Below are 25,718 nucleotides of genomic sequence, written 5' to 3'. Positions count from 1 at the left end.
GCTGTTTCGTTTCTTCTACCAAAAGAAAAAGAAAGGCCCGCCTGCGGTGCGAAATCTATCTTCACGAGGTTGTTGAACAAGTCCTTTGAGTGCACGCTAGGAATGTTGTTTCGTGCTCGTACAAAATGCACCACCCCTTTCTGCTAACGCCTTTCCTTTATGCGTGCGAGGGCATGCCTTAGCGCACGAACCCGCGATTTGTGAACTGCGCGCGCTGGGTTCCCGATCAACCCTATTTACTTGCTTGCGGTCAGCACTGCTTTTATAATATCTGTTAATGTAAGCGAATGATGGTTAATTTTTCCAATGTTGGCTTATTAAATGTGGCAATTTGATTCCTAGCGTACGCAAATGTCGGCTAGTTTTACCATGAGTTAGCTAGATTTCGATTGGTTTTGCTATGCTTTGTCTCTGGATTAATTATGGATACCATTGACTGCATGACGGAAAGGGTTCGTGGTTAAGGGTTGGTTTATGTGAACTGTCCGCTGTTATAATATGAGCATTGACAATGTTGAGTGTAAGTACATTGACGATTTTGCATGCACTAATCGACAAAATTAACCTGGGTTTTCTTCATGAATGATTTTTTCAGTTTTTTTTCTTTGTTACTGATTTTACGTTAATGACCTCTCTATAAACTATTTTATGGATGGGTTTCGGTGCCGCCATGCTGATCTGTTATTAACCTTGCCGTGTTTTATCTTGAACAACTAAGCGAACAGTGTTACGGTGGGCGTATACACATGGAAACTGTTGGGTTGGTGCATTCGGCGTTTCCTGACTTTATCAGTTCGCGTCAAATATACAAAAATAAGAAAACGTTCGTTTAACAGCCCATAATGGCGGCGCCCATATGCCTTACGTAGCATAGTCTATAGCATCGCGCGCCGATTGTTTCAGCGATGGTTTCGTGATAGACGCCATCTACGGTAATCGCGTTGCTTCATACTTAATCATACGCCTGGCTTGTCACTGTGGGCGTTATCTGTATGACTAACATTTCTGCTATCCGTATGTGGGACTGTCACCTGTCTTTGCAAAATCTGGTGATCTGAAATTAGGCACAAAGGAAGCCAGTTGCACTACGCAACGATGGATTGAAGAAAATATAGTAGGGCAGCAACGTTATGAGATAAACAGCGTCTTCCCAAGGAGGGAAAACAGCGCGAATTTTTGGACGAACACAAAAGCGACTGTGCATTAATGGCAGTCACGTGTGTGTACACTGACATGGTATAAATGTGCCTACTTCACAGAAATAAAGATCAGTTGTAAGTCAGCGCCTGTCGTCGTCTGTCTCCCTTTTGTGTTCGTCCAAAAATTCGTGCTGTTTTCCCTCCTTGCACAATGAACCAACTTGCCCAAGCCTTAACCCTAGCAAGTGTCTTCCCGTTTCTGCGTCTAACCACTACACCTTGCCTTTATCGATTTATCTGTTGAATGCTAAGGTGAATGTTAAAGAACCCCAGGTCAGGTGGTCGAAATTTCCGGAGCCCTCCACTACAGCGTCTCTCATAATCGTATGGTGGCTTTGGGATGTTAAACCACAACAATTATTATTATTACTATTCAATGCTAGAAACTTGCTGGTATGGCCGAGGAATTCGGAGAAGAGCGAATCGCGCAACGGGCGTGTAGCAAAATATGATACGCGTCACGTTTAAGGGATATATGGCGGTGCATAGCGATTAGAGAAAGCAAAAATAGGAAGCTGATATGATAGCAGCTCGTAATGGGAGGAGCCTAGTTGGTTGCGGGAGGTGTGTTATCAATCGTTGCGTTTGTTATCAATGCGGTGAAAAGTTAAAACCTATAATGGTCATAGTGCAGAAAAAGTTGAATTATAAAGTTTTAGGTGCGGCTGACTCGGGAATTAACTTTGAACTCCTGGTATTTTTTAAAGGGTCCCTGCAAGATGTTTTCTTCTGCATTCTGCAGCGCTGGAGTGTGATTAGTGCTGAATACTGAGATGAACACAAAAATAATTATCAGAATTGGTGCACGGGAATGGAAAATATTAGGCTTCAAACTTCAACACCACAGAAGACGACGAGAAAAAGCCTTCCCTTTCGTGTTTCACTCTTCTGCTGACCTCAATGGCAGGTTTCAATCACAGCGCGCCTCCTATAGAGACATACCGGAGTTCTCGCCTCATAGTGACCGTTGTGCAGCTTACCTACCGTCGTTTTGCATTTGTTTTCAAAATTTCATATTTAAAAAACAGAAATCATTTTGTATCTGAGTGTGTTTAAAGAGCGGTTTTATCATTTTTAGCACACATTAGTGTAGCCTAGCAGGGACCATACGAATATTGCATGCGGCTTGTCGCGTCAAACCAATCAAAACGCCCTGCCAATGTCGTCGCTTCCACGTGATGAAACGGCACTCCCGATCACAAAAATAGCTGTTATGTGTCGCTCTATAGGCCGAAACCAAAGTGGTTTCTCCGCTCGAATAAAATTATAACAGCTCTGTTTTCGGCGTTCCCACTTGCGCATCAATATCGGGGCGTTCCATGTTTCAGAAGAAGCGACGAAAAGGACGCGCTTAATTTGTGTCACAGGGCCCCATTAACGTGCGTCAGTCGCATGGTTCACGGGCCTTCTTGCACCGCGCCTCCATCGGAATGATGCCCCCACCGCTACCGGGATCGAACCCGCGACTTCGTTCTTAGTAGCGCATCGCCTCATACATAACCTCTGAGCTACCGCGGCTCGTAGACGGACTATATAACATAACGCTATTCATCATTGATGCTATTCATGTATATCATACAGTCATGGTATATCTAATACAATGGATGTTATTGACTGTAAATGATATTAGATTTGCCGTCACACGGCAAATCGAATATCATTTACGACGACTGACATCCGTTCGTAATGTAGCCCCTTGCTGTCAAACGGGAACGCTTAATGACATCCGGTGAAAACGACAGCTCAATTAAAGAACTCATTTTCATTCTATTCGGGACCGAATACATCGTCTCGACGCCAGGACGTGATAGATATATAGCTATTGACTCTCGTTTCTTTAGTCGACGTAGTTGAAAATAATCTTAATAATAATTACAAGCTCTCCCCACCATGGAGGTTTTAAAAAAATGCTGGCGTGGAAATCCCGTCCCGAAAATGAAGCTAGGTCTCCACCATCTTACCACAGGCAGGATGAAACGTTAGCTTACGCCGAAGAAAAGGTATAATGATTATCCTCGCACGCCCTATGAGTTTAAGATGGGCAATTCTTCCGGGCTGATACAATCAATGTCTCTGTGTTCCTGGTACACTTAATATACCGCAAAGCCCTGAAAATTTTATTTCAGATCACGTTACCAATACTCATTCGGATGAAATATTTTCACCGGAAACCGCGACTTTTTTATTTTATGTTTAACCTAGCATTTACATTTGCAGATCATCAACAATTTTTTTCTAATGGTGAATCACTCGAAAAGGCTGTGTTTTTTTAAGGTAAACCATCGGCAAGTCGTTTGAAAGGCCTATTAACTACGCTGGTAAACACGTAGAAAAGACCAGGGAAGGCAGGACGCGCGCAGACTCACAACTGAACGTGTAATGGTTGAAAGATGACATATTTACAGTGAACATCTGAAGAAACAAGTTCATTGGACAATGATAAAAATGAATGCCTAATTATATCCCGACTTGGTGCCCTACATCGACAAATGCTGGCTTCAGTCTTGCTGCCGGGAAGTTGCGAGAGCTTCCGCTTCAGCATTTTTTTTTTTAAACCTCCTTGGTCCCCACACTCTGTCAGGTCTGCCGCCATGTTGTTTTTAGTGCAGCTCGATTTGGTTTATGTTGTATGTGAAATTGAACTTGTTAGTAGAGCATGATTTTAGTTCTGTTGGGCAGCCAAACAAAACAGGGAGGGCAGACAAGCTGATCAGAGCGCTGACAGCACTCTTTTCTCTTCTGTGTCCCTGTTTATGTGGCGTAGGCTTTGAAAACTTCGCCGAAAAGAAAAACTCCAGAGGACGCCAACAGGACGACATGACTGGTTAGGTATACGCTGCTTTTGTACCGTTTTGACAGCGCGAGCGTCGATCAAATAAATGTGCCACGATTAGACTTCTGGCAATAAACGCAATCGCGCTCGCACGTTCATTTTTTTTTTTTGTTTCTCTTTCCTATAGTTGCTCATAGACACGTTCTTGGCACCTTGAACCAAGGCGCCCCTTTCGCCGCTTATACCGATCTAAATCTTAGTGCATGTGTGTGTTTCCGCCCAGCAGTTGGCCGCTCGCGTGTGTTATCGCTTCGTGGACCGCAGGCGAACATTCAACGGCGCTGGATGGAGGCAACGCCCCGTAATGATTATTAAGCGTTGACCTGTGGCCGTGCAGAACCATTGGCGAGGTCTACGCATAGGTCGGCAAACTCACTCATGAGTCGACTCACTCAGACTCACTCAGACTCAGATCGAGCTGTGAGTCTGAGTCTGAGTGAGTCCAGGTGAGTAATAATTTCGTGAGTTTGAGTCCGAGTGAGTCCGGCTAAGAAAATTTTCAGTGAGTCTGAGTCCGAGTGAGTCCGGTTGAGGAAAATTTTCGTGAGTCTGAGTCCGAGTGAGCTCCAAGGGCAAAATATATTTCATGAGTGAGTGTGAGTGAGCTCCACACCTTTTTGCCGACCACTCGTTCTATCTGCACCTCTTCAGCAATATTATCAGCCTTATGTCAGCTCACGTTTATAGTCCCGTCGACTCGCGCATACTTCAAAGCCCTAGAGTTCATACGCCAGCTCAATATTTATTGATCAGAGGCGTGAGTTACAGAGGTGGGGGGTGCTATGACCTGCCCCCGAAAACTCTTTCACAGGAAGTTCTTGATAAAAATATATTTCGTCTGAGTCATCCCTTTAAATAAAAATGTCCTTACTGTACTGCAACCACGGATAGCTCATATTTGAAGGTACGACATCAAAAGGCGCCAAGTAGAGCACCACTTATGCGAGATATTGGAGTGAGCATTGACACCATAGTCGATAAAACCAATTATACGCTAACAGACTCATGAGTCGACTCACTCAGACTCACTCAGACAAAGCCGTGAGTCTGAGTCTGAGTGAGTCCGAGTGAGTAATAATTTCGTGAGTTTGAGTCCGAGTGAGTCCGGTTGAGGAAAAATTTCGCGAGTCTGAGTCCGAGTGAGCTCTAAGGGCAAAATATATTTCATGAGTGAGTCTGAGTGAGCTCCACATTTTTTGCCGACCTATGGGTCTACGGTGTCGCTGTACTGATACGGGGTCACGAGGGGCGATGTTAAACTAACGCGGGATATACTAGGAGATATGAACATGAATCAACCTCCTTGTTTCTGTCGCTGTAAAGAGGCCGCGCCCAGTTAGACTGAAGCAAGCAGTCTTTCTTTCCTTTCTTCTTTCTTTCTTTCTTTTTGAACCGCAGTCCGTTAAACCTTCGAGCTCATTCGTCGTTCCCGCAGAAACCGAAGAAGAAATTCGCTAATTAAGCTTGCTAAGACAGATAGAGCGTAGTCGTTGCAATAACCTTTTCTTCTTTTTTCATTCGTTGAAATTATTGCTCTTCGCAGCGTGGCCCCACGTTCGCTGCTAGGTATGCATATCTATCTTCGGCATTCCGTAAACTCAAAACAAGTCTATAACCAACGAGTCTGTCAGTGTCCTCGGTTCCTTCTCCTCCCACTCACTGCTCACTGCGTACCACCTCAATGCGTTCAGACCTGTCGCTGCGCGAGCAGCGAGACAGATTAGCCCAACTGATTGTGTTTGTCGCAGGACAGTTACAAATACTCGTTAGGAATACAGGGACCGCGTAACTGTTAGCGACAGCTGACCTCTAACGGTGATCGCGAACGTTAATCTTTCCCGACTGGTTCGGCAGCTACACTGACATGCTTGAGAACTGTCGTTACGTATACTTGTAGGGCTATACAGATTGCGATCGCACGGTGCTGGTGACAGTCGCGCTAATGGCGCGGACGTAAGCACTGTGTCCATCGCATCGGTGTGACGCAAATGAGCCTCATTGCCTGGGACGAGCCTTTCACGTGTCGTCATTAAGGGTACGAAAAAAAAAAAAACTTCTAGCCGTAGTGGCAGGCGCAATGACGTGGAAATGCTAATCAGTCACGAATGCCCAGGCCCTGCCCTACATAATATAGGAGTAGCAATTTTTCAGTAGTGTCTTCTTGTGGGAATGAAGTTTTAGGCGAGCGTCATGTGATATTCTTTTAAGGGTTTGGCAAGCCCGTCAGCGGTCAGTGGTAAGTAGGATTTGTTGTATGTGTAACGGTATTACTCCTGAATATCTTTGAAGGCGAAGTCGATATTGTTTTCTTTTTTTTTGTGTTGTTGTGTTGTAGAAAATAATTCACGAAGGAGCTTTAGACAGCTGTTGGTTTGTGAAACTGCCGGCTTTGTGAGGGGGTGGGAACGCTTCTTTTTATAAGTTGACTCGTACCCTACTTAGGCTATTGAAGACGCACAAGTATATCGAAACTGTAAATTTTATGGAGCCAGCTCTTTGTATAACAGGGTGGTCTGTAGTTCTTACAGTTTAATAGCTAAAACCATTATAAGTAGATCAGGGAACGAATTGTCGGGTCTGACACGCCAAAACCGTGTTGTTATTACGATGCACGCAGTAGTGGCGACGCCCCACCCATTTACGGGCCTTAAGTGAAACACATCTGCCTTTTGCAAGAACGATGTGATGCACGAACACTCTTGCCCACTTCGCCTTAGATAAGGCGTTCGTATCAACTTTGATACCTATTTAGCAAATTATTTTTGCTTCTTATTCGAAGCTACACGACCGTCTTTTCCTACACGCGTGATTTTTTTTTCTGTTTTGCACAAAATATTGTGCATTCGAACACGGGCGTTACTGATCAAGCTTCGCACAAGTATATACTTTTGAAACAGGCCGTTCGTAACCCTGATGTTCCTGACGGCTTGATGATGATGCTGAGGTTGTTCCGGGTGGCTTGTAATATCTTTCAAATTCCTTAATGGTGTCTCTCTTTCGCTCTCAAGGCTAGTTGTACAAGCGTCCTTTATCTCATGCCAAGTGTGGTCGCACTGTTTCGTTTTGTTACGAGATACCCGCAAGCACTTGCCTGCGCTCACCCACTTACTCGTATCAGTCACTTAATTAACCAGTTACCTACTCACTTGATCAATTGCTCACTCACACACTCACTTGCTCACGTAGTGTATTGCTCACTCACCCAGTCACTAGCTTACTCTCCCAATCAGTGATAACTCACTAGCCGACACAATTGTTTACTCGCTAACTCGATCTATCTATACGCACTCATTCACTCACTAGGCCACTCAAATAATCGCTCGCTCGCCACTCACTCACTCACTCACTCACTCACTCACTCACTCACTCACTCACTCACTCACTCACTCACTCACTCACTCACTCACTCACTCACTCACTCACTCACTCACTCACTCACTCACTCACTCACTCACTCACTCACTCACTCACTCACTCACTCACTCACTCACTCACTCACTCACTCACTCACTCACTCACTCACTCACTCACTCACTCACTCACTCACTCACTCATTAATTAGTTCAATACTCAGTCAGTCACTCACTCACTCACTAACTCATTAATTAGTTCAATACTCAGTCAGTCACTCACAAAAGGCAGATAGAGAGAAAAGTAGGAAAACTTGGCCTTTCGTCCTGCGTAATTCATTAGAACAGCTCCTAGAAACCTGCGGGCGTGGCAAAGAAACAAAAAGAAGCACTAAGCTACAGTCTGTTATGTAATAGTCCCTTTTGAGAGGTTTGACCGTGCTTGAACGGTGCTCTCACGACCACGGCCATTTCCCATTCGGGCGATTGTAGAGTGCTCAGAAAGCGACGTGCCCTGCACTAATAAAAGCGCTCGTGAGATTAAAAAAAAAAAAATTCGTCCTCGTTTGTCCACGTGCGTGGCCTCTTCTCGCGTACGCATGCCACAGAGCGGCAACAACCGGTCTGCAACGGTTGACGGCGTGGTATGGTGTCACCTGTACACGGTGGCACGCGAACGCTGCATGCGTGGCACCGACGACACGGCAGACCAGTGTGTAACAGTTGTTTGGCGGCCGAATTGCCTAACTTGGGATAGAAAACACTTTAAAACAATGAAGGCAGTGTCTCAGTGGTCCATTTTCGATTAATGTTTTCTGACCGGATTAAGTGGCCTTATATACACGCATCCAAGGACCGTATGCTGAGATGATTGCTAAAAAGGATATCGCTGAGTTGTCGCCTTTATTGCGCTCTGATTGGCTTGGAAGCAAAACCGGAAAATTGATGGCGCCACCTAGTATTTCCGACGACGTCACGGTGCTCTGTGGTGGTCTTGGCAGGCCTGGAATAAACGGAACACACCTTATCACCGTTAGTGGTAAAGTCTAGCATTTCAATGACGTCTACGGTATAGCTTCTAGTATGCTGCCTTGATAGATGTGCACAGCAGTTTTTGCGCTAAAGCTTTCGTCGAGCATTATACTTTATTGCGTTTTAGTTTATCCTTGTTATGCGAGCGCACATTCTTGGGGTTAGAACGTGCCAGCAGCGTGAACCGCGTGCTGCTCGCTTGGTTTATGGTGCGCCGGCAAGGCGTTGAGATGTTGAGACGCTGTCGCTGCCGGGGCACACCACAGATGAACTTTCTGAGTGGGCCGTTTTAAAAACTCAACAAAAGTACATTTCACACAAGCGTGCATTCTTGAAAAATTATACTGCGCTTTAAACAATTACACAAGAAACGTTGAAAGCACTTCCAGCGCGTCTTATATTTTAAGAAGCCAGAGCCAAGCCCGGCCGATACACTCGAAAACGCCACACTCGGGTCGCTCTGCGCTCGTATACCATATCACGAACTAGTTCGGCATTTGGCCCTAGTTCTGCCATATTCATCCGCGTACAATCAGCACTACCTTGTGTTCGGTAAAGGATAATAAGGGTTGGCTAATGTCAGCTATGTATGAAAACCGCTGTAATAAAAGCAACGCTCTCTTTGTTTGATCTCCGTCCAACAATGATCTCGCAAATAAAGAACCTAACTTGATGCTGCCTGACACCTCTCTTCTTTTGCTTTTGGTTCACGCGGGCCCTTCTTTGTGTTGCGCAGGTTGTCCCGGTTAACGTGGCTGAAGAGACAATGCCGGGATGTGAGGACAGCGCTTCGACACGCGGATCACGTTCCCGCGAAGCGCAGGCGCAAAGGCCGGAGCGCACCTTTCCGGCCATGACCTGACGTCATTGTGCGCTCGTTGACAACCGGGGTGAAGGTAACTATATGCCGCATGGTGTCCTCTAGCATATACAGTGAAACCTCGGTGATACGAATCTCACGGGACCACCAAAAATATTCGTATCATCCGAAATTCGTATCACCAGAAAGCATGGAAAATTAGCATGCGACAAAAGAAAGCTGGCGTACGTTTTCATTTATTGTTTTTCAGGGCTGCGGCAACGTCAGGAAGAATCCTGAATGATTGTCAGTTGAGGTTTAAGGTGTCGGCAATCATACCAGCACTCGTAAATATACGGTCCGTACGCGCGCATTTAATTAATGAACCAGGTGCATTGTGACCCGCGACACTCGGAGGCCGTGACGCGTCTCTGACGGTTTATTCTGACCGTAAGAAAAGTGTTTTTCTTACACCGTGATTCTGACGATTTGGCGGTGTGGCGCGCATGTCCACGCTTGCGTTCCCCAGCTCGCACCTGCTTGGCGCGTCTTCCGCGACAGCGCGGACAGCACCTCTTCGTACCTGGACGGTAGCGTACGTTCGTATCAAACGTCGCTGGGTGAAAATCGGTTCGCGACGACCATACTCCATTACACTGAGGCCAATGGACCTTGGCCGGGACCAACGAAAAATTCGTATCACCCCGAAATTCGTATGAGCTGTGATCGTATCACCGAGGTTTCACTGTATATTGTTTGTGTTTGTTTGCTCTTTTCTATTCAGTTGGCACCCTTGCCTTCCGACACTGGTTAGTGCGTGGTGCTTGTGCTGATGAAGGAACAATGTGGAGGTGGCCCGAATTTTGTGGTGGGCGGAATACGACAACGCTTATGGCTTTTATCTAACCTATACGCATACTATAAATTTGTTAAATAAATAACAACAATAATAATTGTTAGGGTCCTACGTCCCAAATCCACGATATTATTGAGAGACGGCGTAGTGGGGGGCTCCGGAAATTTCGACCGCCTGGGGTTCTTTAACCCTTTGTGGGTGTGCCTATATTTTTGACACGATCATATAAAAATCGGCTGTGGTATATTCATATAAGCTACAAAGAAATAGTATAAAGCAAACTTCATCAAAATCAAGCCAGTAGTTTACTGAAAAAAAGTGGGACATAAATGTCCCACTGTCTCATGAAGGCACCATCTCGAGATTGCATCAGCGGGTATTTGGGATGAAACGGCCGAAGCAAGTGGCACAGAGTATCGCTTCTCAAGGTGTGCTGAGGAAAGTTGTGGGGATCTCATTTCAGCCGTAGAACACCACCTGCACCTGCGCCTCTTGTGAGCCGTCATGGCGCTGTGGTCTGTTCCTGTAAAGCTTACTTCACCGCATGCACCAACCATTCTTTTCTTTTTTTTTTTTTGTCCATTTGCCTGTCGTTGCTTTGGCTGTCGAAATTGTAGAGTGCAGCTGTTGTCCCTTGATGTGGGCCTACTTGTGGCCATACCGCAGGGGATTCTTTCGATGCATTTATCGGTCAAGTTATTCCGCAAATTTACAAATTTACAAAAACACGTGATAACTGGAAGCTAAAATCACCTCTCTGAAAAACCTACAAAAGAGAAAATTATCCGGTATTTTGATTGGTAAGTTCTTTCTATCTGAAGAAGGAGAAAACTCAGAAGCCACCATGAAAAATTTATCGAAAGTTAACGTAACTGTAACCCTGCTTCCGCCCTTCGAAAGTGTGGTAAAAGATTTTTGCTCGAGAATACGAAGACTTAGGTAAGATATGAGTGACTCATATCGTTGCGCTAATTGTAACGAGTAATGTTGGAGAAAAATTTTTCCTGCTGACGGAAAAGTGGGACGTCGATGACCCATTGTCGCACAAAGGGTTAACGTGCACCTAAATCGAAGCACATGGGCCTCAAGCATTTTTGCCTCCATCTAAAGTGCAGCCGGCGCGATGAGGATTCGATCCCGAGACATTCCGGTCAGCAGTCGAGCACCATAACTACTAGACCACCGTGGCGGACTTATTTGTAGTGGAAACGCAGTGGCAGCAACCAGGGTAGTGATTAAAGGTAACAGCTTTCTACTTTACAAAAATGAAAAGACTCGGCGTCTCTTCTCCCACTCGGTCCCCTCTTCAAGGGTGACAGGGCGGAACCAGACAGCAGTGTTTGTATGGCATTCTATTTTTTTATGGAACGCGTCTGTAGACCAGTTGACGTTACCGGGTGTCGCCTGGATGTGCCACATTTCCACAAAAAGCGGGTTATGCTGGTTGGCCTCGAAGTCAACCATAAGGCCAACCACCATAAGCGGCTTTTTTTGTGGAATCGTGGTACATCCAGGCTGCACCCGGTAACGTCAACCGGTCTGCAGGGGCGCTGCCGAGTGTCTACTTCAACGGTCTTCAGCACATCATTGAGAACAGGAGTAAGCCCAAGGCCTGAAGAAAAGAAGGCTATATAAACACTGTTTTCTGGTGTCCCCCAGTCACCCTTGAAGAAGGGCCCGAGTAACATTCGAAACATCGAGCCTTTTCGTTCTTGTTAAGTAAAAAAAAATAATTGTAATCACTACCTTGGTTTGTGTCCCTCTGTTTCAACCAATAGTACAGGCTGAAGTGCACTTGTCTCACGGCTGCTTCAGCCGCCGTTTCTTTATTTTTCTTTTTGTAAAAAATATGGAAAGACCGACACCATAATCACACTAGTCATAGTCGTACTGCATGCCAGGTTCCTGTGCTATAATTCAAGCATGAATGATAGCTTGTAGCTAACGCGAGGTTGTAGCTGCTGTAGGCGCTAGCGTGCACAGCCACGCGCTTGACCGAGTGTGATTCAAACTGCACAACTGTTTTCAAGTAACGTAGCAAATTGGGCTTGTTGAAACATACTCATGACGGCCAACGCAAACAAGACAAGACGCGTGAAATCGCAGAAGCACATGAAATAATAAAAGCGAAAGTAAATCACGTAAGCCAGCCAATAGCTCCCGCTGATTCTGAGGTTTCGTTTCTGCAACGTACTTGATTAGAAGCTTGGTCTTGGGTGATCAGCTTTTGTCAGTGCCTTCCTTTCTGTTCAAATATGGCACGGTTTTTCATAGAACGTTCAGTTCATAGACAGCGCCTGTGTCGTGTACTTTCTTGTCTCTCCTCTGTTTTTATTTTATTACATTGTTATGACAGCATATGGGTAATGTAAACCAGTGCTAGTATTATCTGCCTGCTATGAACTGCTAAGGTCTCAACTGCGTTTGATCTGGCCTTGTCTCACCATTATCTATACTCCGTTTCATACATCAGATGCAACGCTGTCTAAGCTATGCAGCAAGTTCGGCCAGCAAAATGTGTAAATCTGCGCGTTTCGTGCTTGGATTTCGTCTTTGTAAACGTGGCCCCTGTGGCCCTGATGTTGGCTCCGGCTGCGCGTTAACGGAACTAATCACGGAGTCCACGACACGAAAAGAAAGAGACGCTGAGCGATCCAGATCAACCTATTGACAGCCGTAGGAATAACGGAGTTTGTTTATTTCTAAGGCACAAAGCATCTGCATTTATCACTCAGTCTAAAAACGGGGGTAAAATTGCATTGCTGGTGGTAAAATAATTTAACTGTTTCTTGGTGCGAACTCATCTAATGCAGGAAGTCTCGAGATCTTCCGTAGCGTTAAACCTGACCTATGTATGAGAGCGTGCATGTGACAACTTTTTGTACAAATTTTCTTTCTTCCTCTCTCTTTCTTTCTCTCTCAGCTGCTGGGAGGGAGCCGCCTGGTGCCATGCGGGTCATCATGCTGCGGCAGAAGAACCTAAAGTACTTTTTCTACTTCGTGGCCGCCATCTTCTCCCTCAGTCTTCTTCTCCTGTCGCTGCTGAAGACGGCCAGCACTGTGGACGGCAATGCCCTCGCACCCTCGTCGCTACAGTTTGGCGATGCTGCCGACGCTGCCCTTCCATCGTCCTCAACGTCTAAGACGTATAGGATCCTCATCTGGGACGTCGGCAAGCGCATGTCGAGGCGGTTCCTTCGCTCCTTCGGCAACACCGAGAAGGACCCGTTCGCGTTCTGCAGCGTGCGGAATTGCGTCATGGACACTTCAAACGACCGGATAGACGAAGCGGACGCCGTCATGTTTCATCTGCATCTCACGAAGGGGCCGCACACGCTGCCAAACTCCAGGAGACGGCCGGGCCAGTTCTGGATCTTCTTCACGGACGAGTCGCCACTGCACACGTTTCTTCTGACCAGGCAGTACAATATGAGCCACTATAACGGCCTGTTCAACCTGAGCATGACGTACCGTAGCGACTCGGACGTGCCCGTGCCTTACGGTCGCACGGTCCGGCTGCCGGAAGACACAAATGAAGTGCTTCGGGACTACGCGTCCTCAAAGACGAACCTCGTCGCCATCCTGGGTAGCAACTGCGGCGGGGCCAACATGCGGTGGCCCTACGTCCGGGAACTGGCCAAGCACGTCAAGGTAGACGTGTACGGCGGCTGCGGCACCAAGGTCTGTCCGGGCCATTTCACGCGCGACTGCGACGTCACCGAGAGGTACAAGTTTTACCTGGCCTTCGAGAACAGCAACTGCCGCGAGTACATCACCGAGAAACTGTGGTGGAACGCGTACCACAAGGAGGTCGTCCCGGTGGTCATGGGCGCGACCCGGGAGGAGTACGCGAGGCTTGCGCCACCTCACTCGTTCATTCACGTAGAAGACTTTAAGGGTCCCGAGGACCTCGCCAGGTACCTGGTGTACCTGGACGGCAACGCGACCGCTTACAACGAGTACTTCGCGTGGAAGAGGAAGTACGTGGTCAAGAACGAACACGGGTACTTCGGCTCGCCGTCGCTACACCTCTGTCGTATGTGCGAAGCCGTGAACCGCCTTCAGGGCAGGACGAAGGTTTACAAAGACCTCGAGAGCTTCTGGAATCCCAAGAGAGACTGTCGGCCTCCCGTATGGGTGCCTACTTACTAAAAAGAGTGCGTGATATGTAATAGTATTAGTAGGTTAGGTTACGTTTCTTTTTGTATTTTCAAATGCCCGTGTGGGACTCGCATCTTGAGAAAGAAAGGCTTTCGCATTGGCGAATGTCTAGTCACGAGACGAAGGGCCTTTACGTGATTACCGCGCGTGCGTGGAAGACGTTCTGCCGCATAAAGACAGTTACGTGCGGCCTTGTTTCTAAGTAAGCTTCGAACGAATCGTTCTACCTACCCGTTCGTGGCTTCTTGTTTGAAACGTAGCGGTTCCTGTTTACTGACGATTCTAGTCACCTGTTTATTCCTACGTGGTCACCTACATAAAGAATTTGTTGGCGCATTAACTTGTTCATGAGATGTCATCCGTTTCGGGTTATGTGCGCTAAAGCCGCATAACGCATTTGCTCGATTAATTACAGTGTTGAAGAGAATGTGCCTCCTGGTTCGTTCGTGCCTGTGAACGCGGGCGCAAAAACATTAAAGTTGATATATTTCATACATTTTGTGTGCGCGTATATACTTCCCCCACACGTTTTTAAGCTTCGGCCAAGATGTTGCAGGATGCGTTAGGGGGCCTCTAAACAACATCTGATAATGCAAAAAACGAGCGCGTTATTCTCTCCTGGCGTTTCGCGCCCCTTCGGTACAATTCGTGACATCAGCAGTCTGTTCACGTGACGTAATCAGGAAATAAGCTCTCGATTGGTCTGTACAAGAGTGATATGATCAGTTGCAAATTGTATCCTACCCTGCTTTGCCCTGCAGACGAAAGCTCATTCTGCCTTGTTTCGCGTGACATATCGCGCGCGATCCGTTGATTTCAGTTCGTCTGGTGCGTTTTTGACTACGCAGGTGGCGATAACAGCGTGTCGCTGAATAAATAAGTGGCCAAGAGGAGATGGCATCTGTAGGAAGGGTAGTGAAGGCGAGGAATAAGCCACTCTCTCGTTGTTGCACTCAGATTGCTTTCGTGGCCCTTTGAACCTTCGAGCGCTTTTGACACGGCCTGATACACTCTTATTTTGTATGTTAGCTACACTGGCCGAGGTGGAGCAGTTTCGCGTGGTAGTTCGAGAGCCGCGCTGCGCATGCGCGAGGAGCAGTGACGTCACACGGCGCACCGGATCAGCCGCCGCGCGCAGCTCGCCGGTCGCACATTCCAGAGGAGTGACGTCATAGCCGCGGAAGACGCACTGCGCCGGCGCGCGCCCACCTGTCCGCCTCCGTTGCGCAATGACCGTCTGACGCTGCGCCGGAGCCGCTTGATAGCGCCTCTCATTTTGCGCGCGTGCTCAGACGTATCAGTGGGGGTATACATATAGCGGGGAGGAGGAGGAGGAAAAGAAAAACGGAAGGACAGGGAAGTTAGCCATTTGTCAGACCGGCTGGCTGGCGTTTGCCAGTGTGGTATAGCCATGGAGAAGGAGAGCGCAAATTCTGCTAAGCGACGAAGAAGAGCAGAGAAGCTTGACAACCAGGAAAGCTAAGAATAATCAGCTGAACCTTAGCTATCGCTACGTACATCTTGGTATAGCCGAGCTAAGCCACTGCAAATTTTTTTGCCTTATATATATATTCACTTCATGGAAACTTTGGTTTTTTTTTTACTACTACGAGAAAAAGTTAGTCCAGCCGCTTACCCGCCTCTATTGTTTAGTTCTTCCTTTGATTTCCTCGGTTTTATGGCATCCTCTTAATATAACCGTGTAGCAACTTACCCAACCAGCCACTATTATGTAAGATGTAACGACTTTGCTCTATTTCCGGCAACAGCAGCGTAGGGGGCCATCATCTTGGGGTGCTATAGTAAGACGTGCTGCATGCACGTTGGTGAAGGAAATATTCCTGTGCTAAACGACGCTCCTAATTGGAGAGAGAGGTGAGATTAATGCTGTCGTGATAATGATTTCGCTAATGGGCATACGTTGAATATATACGTTAGTTCTTTGCGCTAGAAGAATCTTCGCTTTTGCACGGGATGCTTCTTGGTAGGCACCCTCTCTTTACTTTTTATTTGGTTTATTCTGGAAATGCGTAGGTGTTGCTTCCCGCTTTGGCCCGCAGTAGCATAGCAATCGGATGTCAGCTAAAACGGATGCTCGGACGAGTTGGTTCATACTTAGGAAAGCTAGAACAGCGCAATAAAGACAGAACAGAAAGACACACTGGTACGGTGCGGACTGACAATTATTTTATTGTTTCGAACGCATGGCTTTTTGTTGCACACATCAGAGCGACAGAAAGAAGATTACAACAAGTCTCGCGGTGACAATAACACGTGTCATGAAGTTGCCGAATGTGGTAAACAAGGAAAAGTGGCAGCGCAGACTAATTCCTAAAGAGTCAAGCACCGTAATGGCATGCATAGAGAAGGTCGCAAAATAAAGAAAAATGTATAAATATCAATCTAAAAACAACTGAGAAACACAATAAAACCAGCAAGGAAGTTGCTCAAGGCCGTAGATAAGTAGGTGAAAACACATGGTCAACGAAATGCTAGTGATAAAGCGTGCGCTCGAGGAGGCGCGGCGCATGCGCACAAGCGTGCGGTAACGGAACGCTTTTTCTTCTTAATTCGTGCAGCACTTCGTATCTCCTGTCTTCATCTCGGCCGTGCTGAACTTTGCGAAGTAAGAACCAACTCGTCCGAATCGAAGTGCTGTCACTTTTTTTTTTCGTTTGGCGGAGGCGCGGACTCGTCGCACTGTGTACCTTCATTTCGCCAAAATTTCCAGCCAGCCGAAGCTTAGCGCGCAGTGCATTCTTTTATAGTGGCTACAGTCTACACCTAAAGCAAAAAAATCGAGTATTTGGGGAGTATTTCTGCTACACAACAATATTCGTCATCCACCTTGCGTACTTTCCTGGCGTTATCGCCACGGTCCAGGCACTTCCCTGTCATGAACGGCGCGCGTGTTATCAGCGTGACATAGCATTCTTGATAGGAAAGTGACGATAACCGGGTTTTCACGACAGGAAACTCGAGCAAGCCAGATTACGATTATTGTTGTGTGGCAGAAATACTCCCCAAATAATCGATTTTTTCTTAGAGTGTAAATGAAAGACTTATTCTATATGGTCACGCTTTGGAGTTAGGTGGCGTCAAAGTACCCCCGAATGACTCGGACTTAAAGAGCCCCTTAAACAACCGCTCAAAATATAAAGACCATGCGCGTTATTCTCTAGTGGCTTTTACAGTGTTTTCGGTACAGTTTACGACGCCAGGAGTCTGTTCACGTGACGTCATGACGAAATAAGCTCTCGATTAGTCTATATACGGGATAGATGTTTTGTGAATTGTTTCATTACCCTGCTCTGCCATGCAGACGCGCGCCCGTTTTGCCTTGTCTAGCCTAACTATCGTGAGCGACCAACCAATTTCACTTGGTTTAGGGCGTTTTCGACTGCGCAAGCGGAGACAACAGCGTGTAGCCGAAAAGCGCGAAATCCTGATAGGCTCAACGCTTAGAGCTGACATTGTCCACGTGTTTTATGAACAAATAAGTGGCGACGTGGAGATAGCACAGGTAGGAAGGGTAGTGAAGGCGAGACAGAAACTACTCCCTCTTGTTTAAACTATAGGAGTGGTTTGGGGGCCCTTTAAAGGCACGTTCACACCGAACGCGAGGCACGCAAGCGGGCAAGCGGATTTTCAAAGCGCAGAGGCAGCGAGGCCGCGCGGCTGTTCAGACCGACCGCGTTGCCTTCTGCCCGCTCCGCCGCGGGGATGGATCAATTCACCTATCCACGGCGGACGTCTCGCCATCTTGCGGCATTACGCAATACTGTGCGCGCGCTTCTCAGGCCCTCATTGGCTGCAGCCAAAGCGGCCAACATTTCCGCGCGTAGAAAATCGGTCCGGGAGCGATCCGCGCAAGCGGCCGCGGGTTTTCCTCTTTTTGCGGATAATCCGCGTCCGCTTTCCGGATCCGCCATCGGTGTGAACGTGCTTTAATACTCGCTGTTTACATAGGACAACGTCTGTTCTTGCTTGGGTTCTGATGAAACCCTGCTCGCGAGACGCCTTCGAAGTCGAGAACGACTCAAGCTGCCTTCTTGAACCGATTCCAAATGTAAGATGGCGCCATAGCAGCGAGGAAGCTCGTAGTGAAGTGACCGCAACCTCACGCCTGGGTACAACGTTGAAACACGCGCTTGTGCGCCTTTGGAGACGCAACTTTGGCCATTTCTGAGCACTATTGGCAAGGAAGCGACCACAAATGCTGAGCTAAGGTAAGTTAAGCATTCTTCTTGCCCAAAGTTCCACTGTATTGCTTTTGGCTGAAATATTTTCTTGCAGACGATCGCTTCGGTGAAGGAAATACCGTGTTTACCGAGACGTTGGACGTAAAGCGTTTCGGCAGGAATTCCTATATATATATATATATATATATATATATATATATATATATATATATATATATATATATATATATATATATATATATATATATTTTTTTTTACCTTTTTAGGAATGGTCGACATACATAAAGATTCATTATGTACTTTTCACGAAAATTATTTCCCACTACCGCCTGGCCAGGAAAAAGTTTCCACTACCCCACCCCAAATTGAACAAGCCTCAGGCTACCACATTCAGACTCCTGCAAACACGTTCGTATCCCACTCCTCGGTCCCTTAATAGGACAGACCCCGACCACTTACAGTCGTGCCCCAAATGCGGCCATGACTCGTGTTCATTTCGACCACATGCTCTGGCTATGCCCAACCCTTAATGCCTCTCCACCCTTCACGAAGGAGCAATAGGAGGAATACCTGAAGAGCAGCGATCTACACACCCAACTCCAGGCCGTCCAGAGGGCCCACGACATCGCGACGGAACTTGAACTTCCAGTCCCATCGTGGGCGAAGCCACCAATTTGATCTGGGGGCCTTCGGCTCCCCAGATTCGAGTTCCTCGGGGCTCCAATAAAGTTCTTGTCATGTCATGTCATGCTCGCTGCCCGTAGATAGCTATCGCATGTAATTTGAGTGGGTCGTTAAATATAGCATAACTGATCGTAGAATAATTAGACAATGATTTACGATATAATCACAATTAGCTTCTGTAAGATACACCATAATTTATTCGAACATTTCCACTTGTTTTAAATTTGATCTCCACATCCTGGCAATTATGTAAATTTTTCGTATTTATAGACATTCGATCATGGTGTGTGTCGCAATGGGTTATTTAGGTTTGCCCGGTCGTTGAAAGTGTTAATAAGAATGAGATAATGTACAGTAAAGAAGGAGGAAGAGACGTCTGGTTAGAAAACGTGTCTTCAGTCTCGCCACGCCTCGCCGGAGTGCCGCCATGGTGTTGCAATGGTCATGGTGCTCGGCCGCTGACCCGAAAGACGCGGGTTTGGTCCCCGCCGTGACGGTCGCATTTCGGGTGAAGGCGAAATGCTAGGAGAGCCCGTGTATTGCGCGATGTCGATTCACGTTAAAAAACCCCGGTTGGTCGAAATTTCTGTAGCCTTTCAGAATACGGCGTGTCACGTAATCATATCGTGGGTTTTCCGCGTATAACCTCGCAAATCCTTATGTTCACCGGGGTGACGGGAAATGAGGGATGAAGAGACGTAGATGACAGGCGACTATCATTAGTACAATTAGTTAGTGTGGTCGCTGGCAGGAGTCTTCACGTGTGTGTTCTCAAGTCAAGTGTCTTACTGCTCTGCCATCAAGGGTCTTCGCACGGCACATGCTCCGGAGACGAGCATCGAACTCTTTCTCGCATAAAAAGTTCAACTCGGTTTTTAATGTGCACTGGGAGTGGGAAAACTTGAAAATGTAGCTATAATTATGAGGCGTGGGGGGGGGGGGGTGCACAGTTGCCTTAATTTGCGTCGTTGCGGAATACGTTTGCGACTTCCAGATCTACAGATAACACGTGATTTGAGATGGGACACATGTGAGCATGCGCGGCCCCCATTGGCGCGCCTGCCTCTTATTTTCCGTCCTATTTTAACGCCGCGGCTACCCTAACCGTTTTGGCCGTCAGAACCGCTGTCGGTGGTGCAGCGCGGCAGAAAAAAATAAAAAAAGGCAAGAAAAAGGAAACGCGGGGGAATCACCCAACTAGGCGCCCGATGCAAGCTATGCTGCAAGATTATCCTCGGTTAGCTGTGTCGTCACTCCGGCAGCCCGTCGCACACGTATCGCGCGTAATGGGGAAAGAGTGAAACGGGGAATCCCTGGGCTGATTTGCGCAAGGCATTTACAGAGGCTGGCAAATTTATGCAAGGGATTTACAGAGGTAGCTATTAACCAACACATCGGGGTAACTATTAACCGACTTAGCCCAGCGTAATTGGGGATTACGATATTTAATGATACGACATTAAATTACGATATTTAATGAGAAAATAAGTACGTGAGTTATCAGTTAAAAAGTGAGCCATTCTCACAGTCAAGTTACCGGTCACATGGGCAAAGACACCATAGCACTCACAGCACAAATAATATTTCAGTCAAAGACCGTTCCCTTTTTAAAGGTCTCGATAAGCGCCCGAATTGTAGGAAACTTACTGTTTTGTTCGTGTACTTGTATCTTTATTGATCGGTGCTTTAGCTATGCTGTCATCAAATCCGCCACGAACCTTTCAATATTGAGTAATGGCTCAAGGTGCACAAATGTATTTATTACATTATTTGAACGCATCACGTGAACAGTGCAGAAAAATTATTTGGACTTCTAATATTTAGTAACTATATGCGGTATTTAGTAACTAAAAGGGGACGTCAAGGACCTGAAAAATTACAGGCCCATCAGCTTACTGTCCGTTGTCTACAAGCTATTCACAAAAGTAATTGCTAACAGAATTAATATGACATTAGAGTTTAATCAACCAAGGGACCAGGCAGGATTTCGTACAGGCTTCTCAACAATAGACCATATTCATACTATCAATCAGGTGATAGAGAAATGCGCGGAATACAACCAACCCCTATACATAGCCTTCATAGATTACGAGAAGGCATTTGATTCGGTGGAGACATCAGCAGTCATGCAGGCACTGCGGAATCAGGGCATCGACGAAGCCTATATAAACATAATGGAAGAAATCTACAGCGCATCCACAGCCACTATAGTCCTTCATAAAGAAAGCGACAGAATCCCAATAAAGAAGGGCGTACGACAGGGAAACACGATCTCTCCAATGCTATTCACCGCGTGTTTACAGGAGGTTTTCAGGGCCCTAGATTGGGAAGAATTAGGGATAAGAGTTAATGGAGAGTATCTCAGTAACCTGCGCTTCGCTGATGACATTGCATTGATGAGTAATGCGGGAGACGAATTACAGCTCATGATTACTGAACTGGATACGGAAAGTAGAAGAGTAGGTCTGAAAATTAATATGCATAAAACTAAAGTAATGTGGAACAATCTTGGCAGAGAACAGCGCTTCGCGATAGGTGGCGAGACGCTGGAAGTTGTAAAGGAGTACGTCTACTTAGGACAGGTAGTAACCACGGAGCCGAACCATGAGAGTGAAATAACTAGAAGAATAAGGATGGGATGGGGCTCATTCGGCAAGCATTATCAAATCATGAATGGTAGTCTACCACTATCCCTCAAGAGGAAGGTATATAACAGCTGCATCTTACCGGTACTTACCTACGGAGCAGAAACCTGGAGACTTACAAAGAGGGTTCAACTTAAATTGAGGACGACGCAGCGAGCGATGGAAAGGAAAATGATAGGTGTAACCTTAAGAGACAGGAAGAGAGCAGAGTGGGTCAGGGAACAAACGGGGGTTAAGGATATCATAGTTGAAATTAAGAAGAAGAAATGGATATGGGCCGGCCACGTAGCACGTCGCCAGGATAACCGGTGGTCATTAAGGGTAACTGACTGGATTCCAAGAGAGGGCAAACGCGTGAGGGGAAGACAGAAAATTAGGTGGGTAGATGAGATTAAGAAGTTTGCAGGTATAACGTGGCAACAGAAAGCACAGGACCGGGTTGATTGGCGGAACATGGGAGAGGCCTTTGCCCTGCAGTGGGCGTAGACAGGCTGATGATGATGATGATGATGATATGCGGACAGTCTACAGAATAACAAATTTTATTGATGAATGCTTGTCTTTCACAGACGATGCATTATACCTTGAAAAGAGCTGAAGTGATGTTTTCAAGTAGATCCCGCAGGGATGGTATTTAGTTTATGGCCTGCAGAAAAAGAAATAACGCTAATCAGCAGTCTTCTCAGGAACACTTCGGATGTCGTCAAACGGGGCAGTGCTGTCCTTAAAGCACCATCTATTCTGCATTACTTTCTGAAGTAAAGTGCCTTACGCCATCTTTTCTTATAACCACAGATGCTGTGTTTACGTTCAGAGCTACGTTCACAGTGGATAATTCCAAAGTATTTTGCGTCTTCGTATTGTCTTAATACTGGTGGGACGGTAAACACTTTAGAAGCCAAGGCATCAGATAAAGAATAAACTCTTTATCTGGCGAGCATCTCTAGCAAAAATCAATTTAAACAGTGGGTTTAGACAGTCTGTAGATTATCTAAACCCATTTTTAGACCCTATAGAGTGTCTAAATATATTTTTGTAAGGGATCGGACCAGCATAGCAAGTACAGTTGAAACTCGATTTAACGAAGTGACGACTGCACTCGAATTGTATCGTTCAATCGGGAAGTTCGCCAAATCTTGAAAATGATTTTTCAATCCTTATATATCTAAAATTGCAACGTAGCGGCACCCGAAAGCTACCGCGGAATTTTATTTGTAACTAACACACAGCTGCCCGTGTGTAAAGTCCGCGAGGGCAGCCCGGACATGGAGCCTCCCATGTCCGGGCGATACAAGTGAGGTCGACGGTCACGTGAAGCTATGACAAGCAGCCGGTATGCAAAGGCGGGGAGAACGAATCCAGTGATTGTGCGAGTAGGCATAGCAAGATAGATAGATAGATAGATAGATAGATAGATAGATAGATAGATAGATAGATAGATAGATAGATAGATAGATAGATAGATAGATAGATAGATAGATAGATAGATAGATAGATAGATAGATAGATAGATAGATAGATAGATAGATAGATAGATAGATAGATAGATAGATAGATAGATAGATAGATAGATAGATAGATAGATAGATGTGATGGTCAGTGTCATCTGTCGCATAAACTATTAAACAACGAAAACTACCACCGTAGAGTTCCTGTGGGAGCATTTACACGGACCCTAGTGCCATTTGGTACACAAAAGCGCTATCGACTCTTAAGTCCATTGTTCCTTGCACGGGCGCTGCGCGCAGCCTATAGTCAAAATAAAACTAGAGTCGTGACTTGAGCGGCAACATGTTTTAACGCGATAGCCTTACAGCGCAGGCTCGAAGGGAAACCTTTCTTTGTCAAAATTAAAAGGGAATGACTGCATTCTTTGCTCATTTATTTCCAGGAAACCTTCGTTATGTCGGGTTTAGTGCCACGATAACTTCGTTAATTTGAATTGGCGACAAAATTCAAACCTATGGGTACCTGACAGGGAGTATAATTTCTTCGTTAGATCGGGAAATTCGTAAAATCGGGCTTTGTTAGATCGAGTTTTAACTGTGGCACTCACAGTACAACGATAGCACCAACTGTTGTTCTGTATTTCCGAGCTAAAGTGACTTACGACATCTTTTTTTCACTAACACAGACGCTGTGTTTGCGCTCGGAGCTACGTTGATGATTTGCCTCTTGTCCTCACTAGTGGGTCATTCACAAGTCATTTCAGTCCATATTATCTTCATATCGGTGTGAGCCGACAGCGGAACGCGACAAAATTATCGAGCCCCGTTCGCATCGCCTGCTCATTTGCTTGCCGCGCTTCGCTTCTCAGCGGACACATCATCCGTGCCGCGTGGAAGGGAGGAACGTCTGTGCATGTGACATTGGCCGTTAAAGAGACACTAAAGAGGGAAACGATTTTTCTCATATTAGTAAAGTACTCCTTCACGATACCAAAAACACCACGCTTGCTGCGAGACGTCGCTTAGTAAGCGAGAAAACGCGCAAAAACTAAATGTGGGTGGCGACACCACCTTGAAGTTTCCGCACCATTCGCCGTGACGTCACATGTTTTGACGTGGCCTGCTAGGGACTACGTAGTTCCTAATCGGTAAAAATGAAGTACGTTGTCCTCTGAGGGGGCCATAGACTTCATATACCAAGTTTGGGGCAATTTTGTTGAGCTAATGGCGCCAAAATACGATAAATACACTTTTGAAATCCGTGACGTCACGCGGGAAGATTTCGGCGCGAAATTTAGAAATGAAACCTTGAACTTTACTTTCCACTCTATTGATAAACCTATGATGGCGGAATTAACGACATTACAGTTCTCAGAGCACAATTTATCGATCTAAACCGATTCATTGTTTCTCTTTAGTGTCCCTTTAAAAACTCTCCTGTGGTTGCCACTGCAAATAACGTTGCGAGTGCCCAGTAAGCCATAATTTGTCGTTTTGTAAAGTAGCGAAGTACTTGCCACGCGTCCGTCAGGCAATGCGCGCACGTACGCAACTACACACTTCGTTGATGCAGTGGCTGATTATGATGTTTAATTATGGCTGTACGCCTTGTAATGAGTGGGCCTTTAGACCACGCGCACGTTGTTGTGACAGCTGGTGCGATTCTGCGCTTCTGCCACGCAATATTACATGTGTTAACACGACTCCTACCCCAACATAACGCCTGTATATGGGGTTCTTTTCTGAAGGAGATTGAAGAATTGGTGTGGGATCTGCCGAATTTTTCCTTCTTTGCATCCATCGGGATTTTTTCGCCCACGGACAATGCCGACATTAGAATTCCTGCGACACCGGCTTTTTAACGTAATCACGTTAATAGGCGACCCCTGCCATGAACGTATTGCTTGTACCTTACAGGGATATACATTTCCTTTCCCTGCATATCGTCTGTTAAATAGAAAATAATCCCGTCCTATGACTGTAAGGCCATTAAGTTGGTTACAACATCATGTGTGTTTATCCTTATAGTTAAGCATCGAATATTACAAAGATTTTTCTCGAGCGATATTGATCGATTTGTTACAATTCATCGATATAATTAAGACGAACAATGAATGTGTGAAATTCGTGTTCTTACTAAGTCTTTCGAGGTCTCTGTTCCTTCCATTAATACCCAGCTGGTTGTTTTTTTTTAACTGTATATGCTTCAACGACAGGCAACCTGTAAAACTCGTGGCACCAGATAAAGCAACGACAACTCCAACATAACATTACACACACATATAAATTCTTTACTTGACAGAGCAACGTCCACTAGAAAGTCGCAACACACGCACACACAATGAGGGAGAAGGAAATTAACTCCTTAAAAGCTCTGCTTCACAAACTGTTCTATTACTTTAGCTGCCCCTTCATGTTTTTGTTATTACATTGTGGTGACAAGTTTTACGTAGTGATGTGTGCTGCTCTCGTCTCCATTGACGCAACAGAGCTCTTCCACTAGACCCCC

The 25,718-nt window shown here is 46.1% G+C and overlaps 1 protein-coding gene across 3 annotated transcripts in view; it reads left to right on the top strand.

The window, feature by feature from the left end:
* LOC119401751 (4-galactosyl-N-acetylglucosaminide 3-alpha-L-fucosyltransferase FUT6) overlaps positions 1 to 14,726 on the top strand; it is a 51,777-nt gene extending 37,051 nt beyond the window's left edge. For all 3 annotated transcript variants that reach the window (XM_037668710.2, XM_037668711.2, XM_037668712.2), the window contains exons 2-3: positions 9,151 to 9,310; positions 12,993 to 14,726. In XM_037668710.2, the coding sequence (XP_037524638.1) occupies positions 13,019 to 14,221 (1,203 nt within the window). In that variant the 5' untranslated portion in view covers positions 9,151 to 9,310; positions 12,993 to 13,018 and the 3' untranslated portion in view covers positions 14,222 to 14,726. The remainder of the gene's footprint in view (positions 1 to 9,150; positions 9,311 to 12,992) is intronic.
* Positions 14,727 to 25,718: the final 10,992 nt, after the last annotated feature.

The sequence above is a fragment of the Rhipicephalus sanguineus genome, chromosome 8, assembly GCF_013339695.2.
Source record: "Rhipicephalus sanguineus isolate Rsan-2018 chromosome 8, BIME_Rsan_1.4, whole genome shotgun sequence".
NCBI classification, from domain to species: domain Eukaryota; kingdom Metazoa; phylum Arthropoda; class Arachnida; order Ixodida; family Ixodidae; genus Rhipicephalus; species Rhipicephalus sanguineus.
Note: the sequence above shows the minus strand (reverse complement) of the source record. Positions and strands in the feature narration are given on the sequence as shown.